This window comes from Brachypodium distachyon, chromosome 3 (genome assembly GCF_000005505.3).
Source record: "Brachypodium distachyon strain Bd21 chromosome 3, Brachypodium_distachyon_v3.0, whole genome shotgun sequence".
Taxonomy (NCBI): Eukaryota; Viridiplantae; Streptophyta; class Magnoliopsida; order Poales; family Poaceae; genus Brachypodium; species Brachypodium distachyon.
The window spans coordinates 532175-544792 of NC_016133.3; the positions used below are offsets into that span (position 1 = coordinate 532175).

The 12618-nt window shown below is 44.5% G+C and overlaps 3 protein-coding genes and 1 long non-coding RNA gene across 7 annotated transcripts; 1 reads left to right on the top strand and 3 right to left on the bottom strand.

Annotated features, from left to right (window-relative positions):
• Positions 1-806: 806 nt before the first annotated feature.
• Positions 807-1451, bottom strand: LOC100829002 (RING-H2 finger protein ATL79). Its single transcript, XM_014900026.2, has one exon. It carries the CDS (start codon positions 1411-1413, stop codon positions 928-930), a length of 486 nt encoding a protein of 161 aa, XP_014755512.1. The 5' UTR covers positions 1414-1451; the 3' UTR covers positions 807-927.
• A 624-nt stretch (positions 1452-2075) lies between these two features.
• On the top strand, positions 2076-5837 carry LOC100824606 (zinc finger with UFM1-specific peptidase domain protein). Of its 4 annotated transcripts, none has more exons than XM_010235369.3 (8): positions 2076-2222; positions 2468-2546; positions 2696-2789; positions 3424-4196; positions 4331-4445; positions 4844-4939; positions 5027-5130; positions 5229-5837. In XM_010235369.3, the coding sequence occupies exons 2-7, from the start codon at positions 2491-2493 to the stop codon at positions 5108-5110; spliced, it is 1218 nt and encodes a 405-aa protein (XP_010233671.1). In that variant the 5' UTR covers positions 2076-2222; positions 2468-2490; the 3' UTR covers positions 5111-5130; positions 5229-5837. The 4 variants fall into 4 exon arrangements, 3 of the variants coding, with proteins under 3 accessions (XP_010233671.1, XP_010233670.1, XP_024316847.1); XM_010235368.3 differs by having other exon boundaries at positions 2128-2234; XM_024461079.1 differs by having other exon boundaries at positions 2130-2546.
• Positions 5838-5960: 123 nt separating this feature from the next.
• LOC104583902 (putative receptor-like protein kinase At4g00960) lies at positions 5961-9455 on the bottom strand. The gene is made up of 5 exons (XM_024461078.1): positions 9189-9455; positions 8039-8467; positions 7457-7519; positions 6905-7319; positions 5961-6748 (listed from the first exon to the last, which is right to left on the bottom strand). The coding sequence occupies exons 1-5, from the start codon at positions 9400-9402 to the stop codon at positions 6100-6102; spliced, it is 1770 nt and encodes a 589-aa protein (XP_024316846.1). The 5' UTR covers positions 9403-9455; the 3' UTR covers positions 5961-6099.
• Positions 9456-10347: 892 nt separating this feature from the next.
• On the bottom strand, positions 10348-12065 carry LOC112271584. Its single transcript, XR_002964802.1, has 2 exons — positions 10861-12065; positions 10348-10701 (listed from the first exon to the last, which is right to left on the bottom strand). It is a non-coding gene; the product is annotated as an uncharacterized LOC112271584 (long non-coding RNA).
• Positions 12066-12618: the final 553 nt, after the last annotated feature.

Below are 12618 nucleotides of genomic sequence, written 5' to 3' on the forward strand. Positions count from 1 at the left end.
CTATCTATCTTGAGGAAACTAAGTGTGAAGAATCAGTGAACGCAAATAACTGGAAATGCAGCCGCATAATGGGAATGTAGGAGCGATGTACATAGAGAGAGCAGTGAAGAAAGAAGGTAGACCAATTGTCGGTAATAAGGTTAGGGCCCGGCTCAGCCGGCGGTGGCGGCGGCGCTTGGGTCGCCGACATCTTCAGGGCTACCCAAGGTGCCGTAGGTCGGCGGGGCTGCAGAGGGGCGACCCGGCGACGGTGGTGCGTCGCCGCCGAGATGCCGACCGCCGCCGGCTCTGACCGGCCGGCCAGCCATGCGGATGCGATGTGGGGAAGCTCGACACGAGTGACGACTGGGCTAAGTTGGGCCGGAAGGAGATGCAAAACGGCCCACCGACGATGAACGGCCCAGAAAATCGACTTGGAAGTTGGAACTTTGTCATTGCTGGTTAATGATTCTCAAAAAAAATTGAAAAATGTTATTGTTGGTTAACTAATATATATATATATCTGTGTGTGTGTGTGTGTATGTATATATATGCTACTCCTTGCGGCCCAAGATAAGTGACTTTGTAGTAGAAGCTTAGCTTGTGGATTTGAAGCTTGCTCTTCTCAAAATCAATCATTATCCTCATGACAAACACAATACGCAATGGTATGGCCAGTGTCCCAATGCTCTTTGGTCTTGTGATAACCTTCTTGTACCTCTGGACTGCCGAGCTTGACAGAGGGAGATAAAAGAAAGACCCAAGCAGATACTAACAGTAAGACCGAGCTCAGAAACAAATTACGGTAATTAAGCTACTCACTGACGCAAATCAAACATCCAGCCCAACATTTTAATCTCCAGATCTTTCATCTGGTATATAAGTATTTTACACATAGACATTGCGGAAAAAAAATTGAAAGGAAGAAACAGAGCACTTGTCTTGGCATCAAGGATCGACAAGGGGAAGCTCAAGCGCGGCAGCTGTGGCTCCGGCGGGCGCGCGGCAGGTCGGGCAGGACGGGCGGCGGCCGGCGAGCCAGCGGTCGATGCAGCGCGCGTGGAACACGTGGGCGCAGGCCGCCATGCCGCGCACGGCGTCCCCGTCGGCAAACTCCGCCAGGCAGATCGCGCACTCCGCCGCCTCGCCGCCCGCCGACTCCGACGAGCGGTACACCAGCGCCGGCGGCATCCGCGGCGGCACCTCCATGGCCGCCACCGGCTTCTCCTCCTCTTCGCGCCTCTGGCGGCGGCGGAGGAGGCACCTGAAGGCGGCGGCGAGGGCGCCGAGGAGGGCGAGGAGGCAGGCGAGGACGACGGCCATTCTGCCGAGGAAGTCGCCGGCGCCCGAGTAGGGGCTCCACCTGTCGGCCGCCGCCGCCGCCGTCTTCGTGCTGTGCTCGTGCGCCGCCAATTCCGCCGTCGCCGTCGCCATGGCTCCTAAAGCTCTCTGCTCTCTGCTCTCTCTCTCTCTCTCTCTCTCTGCTTGATCGGTTGATTGATTCTTGGCCGGTAGCTACTGAGTCACGGCAGAGTGGAGCTTTTGTTTGTTTTGTTTTGTTTGTTTTGTTTTGTTTTGTTTTTTTAGGACGCACACAGAAAAAGCCTTGTATTTTCTCTTCTTGTTTCAGATGATCATCCGCCTTTGTGTATCTCTTCTCGTGTTTTTTTTGTCCTTTTTCTTTTCTCTGTCAGGGGAAAAGAATTTTCTTGTGTTTTCAGCAGAGTGGAGCTTTGTTTGTTTTGGCCGCAGCCCCTTGTTCCTATTTTCTCCCTTCACATGATCATCATCTATGTATATCTTCTCGTTTTAATTCTTTTGAAAAATGTCGCTGAAAAAAGAAACAAACAAGAAAAGAAAAGAAATACGGAGCACACAGGATGAATATTGCAGTAGTAGAGCATATCATCCTGTCTGTTTCTTTCAGTACTTTTCTTTTCTTTTTGAAAAATTTCAGGATTTGTTTTCAGGCTACTGACTGAAAGGTGTGGATTTCCATTTCCTGCTCTATCATCTTCTTGGGCCTATACTGGGCACCCGGACGCACATTTGTCATCCACTCGTCGGCCCTCCTGGGCCTTTTTCTTTTCACAGCCCAAAAGCCCATAACCCACGTCCTCGTCGTCTCCTCCCCTCCCGTGTCTCGGATCGCTGCAAGCAAAACCCCCCAAATCCCCGAATTCAATTCAAAGAGAATTTCCGCAATCCCAAACTCGCCGCCGCCGCCCTCATCGCCGCCGCGGGTACGTGCTCGTGTATGTCCGCCTCCTCCTCCGCCCCTCCCCGGCTCTCCGTTCCTCCGCCAAGCCTCACGAGTCGCCGACCCTCCCTCCGCAGGCCCGAGAAATTAACCCCCACGCCCTACCCGCCAAACCCCTAGCTACCACCCGCTTGCTTCCATCGACGAATTTTTATCATCTTCAATCGCGTAGAGCAGCGCTCTTACCAATACCAACCACCGGCCCGCCCTTCTGTTTTTTTGCTGCAGGAACAACAGATTTTCATGCGGAGATGATCTCGTCCTGCCCCATCTGCGACAAGCAAGTTCTCACGGCCGAACTGGAATGGTAATGGCTGGTTCTTTCTGTCCTACGTGTGGTTCTCAGATTGGAACCCCTCCCCAAGTCCCCCCTTTTCTTCACTAATTCGTACTGGCGAACCTTACCTCTTGTGCACCTTATTAGCTCATGTTATCCCTGGCCATTTACTACTCTAGGCATGCAAATAGCCACTTCGAGGACGATGAAGCTCAGAGGGACATGGAGTTGGCGCAGCTAGCTGCCGTCACGGAATTGAGTACTAGTGTCACGGTAGTATTCTGCTCGCACTCGTTTCTGTATGTTGTTAAGTCATTTGTTTTGAGAATGTTATCTGTGGTCCATTGTCCACTTACTAATTCAGGAGTGTTCGTGTAAAGAGTGTGGCACATGTGACATGTACATGCTGATATATCTTTCATTTTGCTCTCGCTAACCCATTCATGAGATCTTGCAATAGTGGATGTTTTTTCTTATTAGGGCATCTCCAAGGGCACCCCTCATATCTTCCCTATTTGTTCATTTGGGGGTCCAAAGATAAAAATGCAATCCAATGAGAACTCCCATTTGTCCAAAAGTGGTCCACATCCCCCATTTCTTCTCCAAATTTGGGAAGAGTATAGGGAGTTTCCATTTGTGCAAAACTTCTCCAAACCTTGTCCACTTGTCTTCTTGGCCCACATGTCAAAGACTCATGAAGAGAATAAATGGGGGTTACCATTGGATAACAACATATTTTCCACACCCCCATTTGTCCAAACACCCCCCAAATGGACAAATGGGGGCTCACCCTTGGAGATGCCCTTAGTCTATGTTGTTCTTCATATGAGTCTTCAGGACTTTTATCTTTTCCATGCTTTCTTGTGGACAAGTTACCCATGCAGTTAAACTCCTTTTCTTTTTGCAGGATGTTCCTCAACATAGTATGCGATCATTCTCCAATGATTCTTTTACTCAAGGGGCCTCATCAAGCACCATCAGAGGCTCATCTCCTTACGGAAATGTACTGGATGAGCAGATTTCTTGCTTGATTGGAGCACAGATTAGAAGCACCGTTCAAAAAATCGAAGGTGGCGTTATGAACTTGTTAAGGAGCTGCCTTGAATCTGAAGGTGGTTCCTCAACAAGTATAATATCAGGCTATGTTGAGCATCATCAGAGTCTTTCATCAGAGGACAAGGGATGGGGGTGTGGATGGAGAAATATCCAGATGCTGAGCTCTCATTTGTTGAAGCAAAGGCCAGAAGCAAGAGAGGTTTTGTTTGGCGGCCATGGATTTGTTCCTGACATCCCTTCACTTCAGAGATGGCTTGAGATCGCTTGGGATAAAGGTTTTGATACTGTTGGTTCAAGCCACTTCCATAACAAAGTTTATGGTGCCAAGACGTGGATAGGAACTACAGAATGTGTTACCCTCTTGTGCTCGTTTGGTCTGCGGGCAAGGATTGTAGATTTTGATAGCACAGAATCATCGGGCCAGCAAACTAAGAGCGGAAAGCGAGTATGCGGGCCCATGGATAAATATTTGGTCAAGACTAATTCGTCTTGTGAACTTAGTCAAGAGGATGCTGAAAACATGAGAGGCCAGCAGGTCCTTGTCGACTGGGTGTGGAACTACTTTACAAGCAAGCGTTCTGATATATTGCACAATTCAAAGAATGTCACTATTAGTGATAAAACGTAAGAGGATCTGTATCTCCTGTTTACTAAAATGTTCTATCTCATTACCTGTAACTCCTGCAGCTTTGAGAATGCATGTTAAGTTGTTACCTGCGAAGATTGTTGTAAACTGACTAACTAGGTGCCTTTGACAGCCCATTGTATTTCCAACATCAAGGTCATTCAAGGACTATAGTTGGGATTCAAAGGCAAAAGGGTTATCGTGGATCTCAAGACCAATATAACCTTTTGGTTTTAGACCCTGGACATGTAAGTTTTGGTTATTATTCCTTTTATCGGTGTAACCTGCTGTAATTTCAACTTATCAGTTCTGTAAATTTTAAATTCACATCCTGTCGGAAGTTTTGGCTGTTCTTTTACTGGTTTCAAGGATTATCAAGTTGTGTAGGTTGATGGTTCCTTTATTTGTATGTAAGCATTGTTGCTGCTCAATTTTCTGTCCTACAGCCGCAAATCTCCTTTTCCACATATTTGTTATATATAGAATTTATGCTGATGACTGATGAAATGATCCTGAACCCTTTATTAACTCCACTGTCCTTCACTTCATAAAACCATAATTTTGAATTGTTTTATCCCATAAAAAAATAATAGCATTGCATTTTTCTCTGGAAAATGCAATATTCTGTCTTTTTAAATTCTTACAGAGAACAGCTGATTTAGAGAGGTCTCTTACAATTAAAAAAGGGTGGCAGAGGCTGGTGAAAAGAGGTGTCCACACCCTCAGGAAGCCACAGTATCAGGTACATCAAAGAACTGATCGAAATATGAACTTCGGAATGGTTAATTTCAATTTTTCAACACATCTGATACGCCCTTCATCTTTTCAGTTGTGCTATGTGGATCCTGGAATTGCTAGTTTAGAAGAAATGGAGCAGCTCAAGACTATTGACAGTATCCTGATCAGGTTCTAGAACATTAGTAACTTCAACCGGTAATCATGTCTTCCTTTGCTCACAAGCTCATAGCTTCAGACTATACAGTTCTTAATCTGAATATTGTCCATGTTTATCCTTTCTTCAAATAACACAGTAGGTGGATCGAAATCGATGATCTACTTGATACAAAGTTTTCACTGATGAGTTATGGAATTGGCTAATGGACATTGGGGAAGTATCGGTGGCTTCTTGCCTTGGTGTGTCCTTGCTCGAAGACATTGGCTTGACACTCCTGATGCTACTGTGGCCACCTCCCTGGTGCCCACATGGACACCCTAGCCCTCCTCTTGATTCGGTTGTTTTGGAAAAGCACGAACAGGAAAGGTATCTAACTCTCCTCCAGGCAGATTGTTCAGCTGGCCCTCGATCATCTTGATCTTTGGGGCAGTGTATAGGGTCCCTCGGTGCTTCTATAAGAGCCCTGTTTAAACATGGCATGCCACAATTCACGCAAGATTAGAGTGGCCATTTGGTCTTTCCCTCGCTCCCATCCCCTGATGTATCTCTAACCCAGTTTCTGGGATGTAATAGTGACAACGTCTTGCTTTGATGTTACACATATGAATACTCTAGGTGGTGTCATTGCTTCCTCCAAAAATGATGTATTTACACATCCATTGATATCAGTGAGGCTGCCAGTCTAAGGGATTTTTGTGTATGAATTGAACTGGGTTAGATGTTACATGTAACTTTTATTACTGCCGATTTCTTCTATATGACCTGTTGTCTGAATCTGCTCAGTTCATTTCCCCATTTCCAATTAATTTGTAGACATGATTTCTTTAGCCAACCCACGCACGACTCGGTTTCCATATTTGAAAGCTTGACTAAAAACATAGGAGATAATTTAACATGATAAAAGCTTACATCTGAATGTACTACGAAATAGGATTATATGGTCAACAAAATCTAGAGAAGTGGTAGTAGCTTCCAAGATGAACTTCATTTGTCTTGTAAGGGCCTACCTACAAGGTAGGCCTTCGAACGAGGAGAGACGTGACGCCAGCCTCTTCATCTGCACGGGGTTGACGGTTGTTGGAGATTGAGGCATCCGCCCCACTTCCATTAGGGGCGGAAGGCCATGGACCTGCTGTCAGCTGCGTCAAGGAATCCCTCAGTCTTTGGATATGTGGACGAAGGTGGCGATCCGAGTGGACACACATGAGCCCCAACTCCAACACGCGTGTGATCTCATCATCAAACCGACGACCCTTGAGCCGTTTGTCAGCTGCCTCAAGAATCGCATTCCTCTCCTGGCATCTCTGAACCTTCTCAATGAGGCTGTTCTTGCCGTCATGGAGGATTATTGGTTTCTCGCCACATACAATCTCAAGCAACATCACTCCTAGGCTGTAGACATCAGATTGTGCACATGCCTTGCCGGTCTCCACGAATGTTGGTTCGATGTATGAACGACTCCCGATGACAGTGCTCGTCTCGTGCGATGTTTGGGTATGGCTGATTTCCCTCACCAGCCCAAAGTCAGACAGTTTAGCATTGAAGTCCATGTCCAACAATACATTACCTGGCCTTATATCCCTATGCACGATGGACTTGAGGCATTCAGTGTGAAGGTATGCAAGACCAGAGGCTATTCCAATTAGTACGTTGTGCCTGAAACACGTACACATGCATGTGTTATATATGCTCTATTTACTCTGTCAGTTAAGTATATGTTTTGAAGGTAAGCAAGTAGTTATATATATATATATATATATATATATGTTCCTCCTTAATTAACTCAACATATCCATCAGAGGTTGTGCATACCTTTCTGGCCAATCTATCTTTAAAGATCTGTCAGTGTCACTATATGTTACATCGTTAATTCGCGCATCCGTGGCACCATTGATCTTAGGGTAAAGTTGGTCCTCAAGGTTACCATTCTTCATTGTTTCGTAGATAAGCAGTAGATGATCACCTTCATCGCACCAACCAAGAAGACGTAAAATGTTCTTATGGTGCAGCTTGCTCATAATGTTAATCTCGTTATCGAAGTCCCTTTTTCCTCGAACTTCATTTAACCACGTCAATTTAATCTTTTTTATCGCCACAGTCCCTTCTATGCCCGGAACTGTACCTTCATAGACAACACCAAAGCCACCCTCTCCAAGTTTTTTTGTCTCCGTGAAGTCACTTATTGCATGTGCCAATTCCTGATAAGTGAATGACTTTGGAACAAACACTGAAAACACAAAAAGATGTAACTTGTTGAAAACTCTGTAGAGATCAAGCTGTGCGCTGTAAACTGAATATTTGAATTAAGAAAATACTAGTATACACATGACTTGTGGTTGCCCTGAAAAGTGAAAAACAAGGTACCTTGTGTCGTCACTGTCGTGAGCGTTTGACAGCTCTGTTCCTTAAGCTCTACATCCTCCTTCACTAAACACAGATAATATATAGAAGATATTTGCTTAGAGACCTAGGACTCTACAATAAAAATCTCATGTGGAGCCACTTCACTTATGAGTTATGATACTCCCTCCGATCCATATTACTTGTCGCTGATTTAGTACAAAGAGTTGTTGTACTAAATCAGCGACAAGTAATATGGATCGGAGGGAGTATGTATTATGTTCTTTTTTTTATCGCACGGAGTATCATATTGTAACTCATAAGGATTAATTACAATATAAATACAAGCAAGTTGTCATCTGAGGGTTTAGTTGGTTAGACCGAGAAGCAAATTGCACCTAGAAGCATTGTTGAGATATTTCGCTTACAATAATATATAGAGGACTTATAAAAGTAATACCCATAAAAGTTCAAAAAACAATGTTAGGAAATCCATGAATGTGATTACATGCTACTATATAATGTGCAAAATTTCATCAAAAGATATGTCCATTTGAATGTAAAAAAAAGAATAGAACCTTCATAATGCACAGATTAAGTAGGAACCTCGTCGGGATGTCGATGCAAAAACTGATGACGTGGGTGGCAACAATGATCCTGAAGGAGCTGGAGCGCCATTACTGAAGGTCGATGGTGCTGAAGGAGCTGGAGCGCCATTACTGAAGGGCAGGACCATGAAGCTGGTGTTGCTGTACCTAACGGTGCAGCTAAAGGTTTTGTGCTTGCCTTGTCCTGTACTAGAAAACCAGTCCGACGCATTCGCCAATAGCACATCCAGGCACTGCTTGCACTTGTCCGACGTCAAGTCCCAAGTGCTCTGCATCAGCACGTATGGAGGATCATCGGCCATGCTGCTCGCCGCGAACCGCTGGGGCGAAGCCGCTGCCTCACCGGTCAGGAGCTGCAATCTGTCCTCCACCTTGCTGCTGTACACCATTGCTGAGGAGGAGGGTGCTGAACTTCTGTAGATTATATCTGCACGTACGTAGGAAAGTATGTACACGTAGTTTTTTATTGTCAATATATGTGGTAGAATCTGGGCAAGAAGTAAAAACATTTTTAACTTTGACCATTAATATAAGTAGTAGATTTAATTACCATCATCGATCGAGAACGTCTATTTCTGTCAAATCAAACTGAAACTACTATATTCAGTATGAAATATACTTTTGTTAAAGAATGAGAGTTTACAATAACCACGATTCTGGTTCAACAATACGTACATTTCAATCCTTGCAGAAGAAAACATGTACATTTCTGTATTGTACAAAAAAAAAACTGACAGGGTTCGAGTTACCAGTACAGTAATATTTACCGGGGATTAAGCGTCCAAACGAATTTTGTATTTTGAGTTTTTCTTCACAGAATATATATTCCCTCCATCCATAATATAAGGCGTATTAGGTTTCAATGTTTCATTAAGGCAAGTCTTTTGACCGTAGGTTATAAGATATAAAATTGCATTCATTAGAAATACTGGCCAGTTACCAGAACCTTAATTTTGTCCCTATATATGCAAAGATGTGGATTTAAAAAGATGGCAATGGAGCAAAGACCGTGTGTGTGTGGAAATATGCTTACATATATGGAATTGAAAAACAACAAATTAACGTCTATAAACAGAAGTGTTCGAGAAAAAAGTCTATAAACAGAATTTATAGTCGAAAATAATAAACATTTAAGATGGAGTTCTTACCAGTTCGAGCAGTACCAAGGAAGTTGATATTGGAAGAGCGGACGAGGCACTTGTCGAAGACGGCAAGGACAGTCGTGCTACCCGGGCAGCGATTCGGCATTCCGCTGCCGGTGTTGCTTCCAGCAGTGGCAGCAAGGCAGTCGCCGCAGTCAGCACGCGAGTAGTCCGCAGAGCACATGGCGAGACCATACACCGTGTCATTTTTGCCGAACATCCCGATGAAGAAGCCGCCGTGCTTGGAAACGGTGTACTCTAATCACTGCATTTAATTAGTGCTCCAATCGTATGCTAGAAGCTTAGCTTGTGGATTTGAAGCTTGCTCTTCTTAAAATCAATGATTATCCTCATGACAAACACAATACGCATTGCATGGCCAGTGATAACCATGTCTCAATTAAACGGATTGTTTGTGCTCTTTGGTCTTGTGATAATCTTCTTGTCCCTGAACTGCCGAGCTTGACAGAAGGAGATAAAGAAGGAAAATGTTTGATTGCTCTCGAGCGCGTTACTCGTCCTATCTCTGACCGCTCATCTCGTAAACATCGGTTGATGGCAAATAAAAGTGTGAACTGACGGCAGGGAGGCGTTTCACAGTACCATACCCCATCAGCACTGTGCGTACAACAAGGACCATCAGTGGAGCAGTGTTCTCACGTCCTCTCGAACAGTGGTCTCCTCGCAAGTTGAATTTGGCGTCCATGTATGCTGGCGAGGACGTGGAAAAGTAAAAGACTGCTCCTAGTCTCCTACTAGTACTACTCTCCTCTCTCTTTATCAATGTTTTGAACAGTCGTTTGACAGTGCCACTCTCCCCTCTCTCTCTTTGTAGCAGTAGATAGCACTGCGAACTTCTCTCCTCCTTGTACTGCTCAACAACACCGTTTTTTTTAGGATGCTCAACAACACTGTGTGCACACAGTGTTTGACATTGGTTGAGAGTGTTTCGACGTAAACATATACTTTTTCAACACATGTTCCTAAAAGAGAATGAATATATATATATATAGATAGAGAAACGAAATCATGTAGAGAGAGAAAACACATACTCTCGGGAGATAATGAATATATATAGAGAGAAAAACACATATTTTTGAGAGAGAATGGATATATATACAGATATGTAGAAAGAGATAGAAAAACAAAATCAAAATCAAATATAGAGAGAAAACACATATTGTTAAGAGAGAATGGATATCTATACAAAAGAGAATGGATCGGAACAAAAACATATTCTCGAGATCCCATCTCACAAGCAGCAGTGACATATCTGGAAAAAAGAATTGTTTACATGTTTTATAATGAGACCGAACAATGTTTACTATTATCCCGTACCATCAGACTAACGGGAACAACCCTCCACTCCGTCTGCTGCCGTCTGGGATGTCATGCATGTTGTCGTCACTACCGATCTGCCGTCCATCCCCGTTTTCACAGACGCTCAGGATTGATGGAGCAATGCGCTCCAGAGTAAAAAAACCACTCTGGATCTCAACTTACAATGGTGGTTGATAACCTGCAGCCAAATGAGATCTCCGACCTTAAGACGAAGGTTAGGTGTATATTTGACAAATATTAAGTGATCATGTCAACTAGTCATAGATGTACAATTAATGGGTGAGAAGTACTCGCAAGAGAATTTATATGGATATTTTGGCAGGGAGGGCACTCGTACCTTCGCCGGCAAGTTCGAGACCTTCGGCACGGTAGGGCCCCCAAAGTCCTTCAGCCGAAGGCTTCACTCGAAGGGCAGAAGTTTTAGCTTTGAAGGCTTCACCCGACGGCCAAAGAATTTTGACCCGAAGGCCAAGAATTTTAGCTCCGATGGATACATGAATTCCAACTTCACTGATGAAGGTCCAGTTACGACTGATTCGCGTGTTGGGAGGTGCTGCCCGAAGGTGTGCATTGCTGCCGGTCATCCCTCCATTTCGGGAGAAATGAGACCTTTGCTGAACTTATTATTTAACTGAAAAATAAGACCTGCGCTCAGTAGCAAGATGGTTGCTGGAGGCAGTAATAACTAATAAGACCTTCGCTATTGAGTTCGAAATCCAATCCGTTGCTTCCTTCAGACTGCCAGCGTGTAGCTTCGCGAAGACCAGCTTATGACAGGTTAAAGAGAAAAACCAAAGACCAATAACTTCTTTTAGTAGTGAACCAGAGAGGCTTCTTGAAAGGTTCAGCGTCTTCGCTTTGATGGGTTTGCTTCGCCGAGTCAAACAATCTCCATTTCGGATGACGATCACACTTTCAATTTGGAATAAATCCCGAAAGTCCCTTCTATTGAAAATTGAAATCTGACCGGAGTAACTGGTGACCTGCACAGGAGGAACACGAGGACTAGCATGGATTGCTGGTTGGTTAGCTTCTCGGAGGAAACATGCCCACGTACAGAAATCATCGGGAGACATAAGAAGTGAGAAACCACCCTGTGTCCAGAGATGCAGAACCAATACAAGGTCCATGACACCGAAGGCCGCCAATGGTTCCCAGAAACCACTACTGAAAATTTCTGCCGAAGATGATGTACTAGCTGCAGGAAGATAATTTGGAAGCTCTGCAACAGCAGCAATTTGGCCCCTTCAGAGAACTGCCGAAGAAGGCTTCACGACTGCCGGAGGTTACCGTACTGAAGTTATCCGCCAATGTTGTGCTTGCGTTTTAGCCGGAGGCCCTGCATTTGCTCAACCAAAAAAGACTCGTGTTCCTGCTGGTTAGATAACACAGAGCAGAAATCTCTCATACGGAGGTCTTGAGCTTGAACCCCCCGTTGCTTTCTAAGTAAATCTCTCATACGGAGGTCTTGAGCTTGAATCCCCCGTTGCTTTCTCAATAAAATGGACCGAAGGCTCTAGGAGCTTTGCTGCTCTTTTCTTCTTCTTCTTCTTTTTTGATGAATACAGGAGGGGCGCACCCCTACTGGTATTTATTGAAGAAAAAGGGTTCAGTACAATAAAAAAAAAACAGGGAACAAAAGGAGCCTAATAAAATGGACCGAAGGCTCTAGGAGCTTTGCTGCTCTTTTCTTCTTCTTTTTTCACCAAGAGATCGAAGTATTTTAGCTTTCGTTAATATTTTTATATAAAACAAAAATAGCCGAAGGCCTTAGGAGCTTCGGAATTTTTTTTAAGCAAAAGCGGCCGAAGGCTTCGGGAGCTTGGCTCAAAATCTTTCTTCCTTCTTTTTTATTATTATTATATTTAAAAGAGTTTGTGAAGTTGTAATCGAAGGTATTATCTCAGATAGTTTTTACGGAAGTGTAAGGAAGTTATACCTTCGCCCGAAGGTTCTTACCATCCCTCGAGGTTCTCACATTTTGAAACCTTCGTTCTGCTGACGAAGGCCCGGCCGGAGCTGGTCTGCTAACGAAGACCCGGACGAAGAAGCCCAGGCAACGAAGGCTCGGCTGGAGAAGGTCTGCTGACGAAGG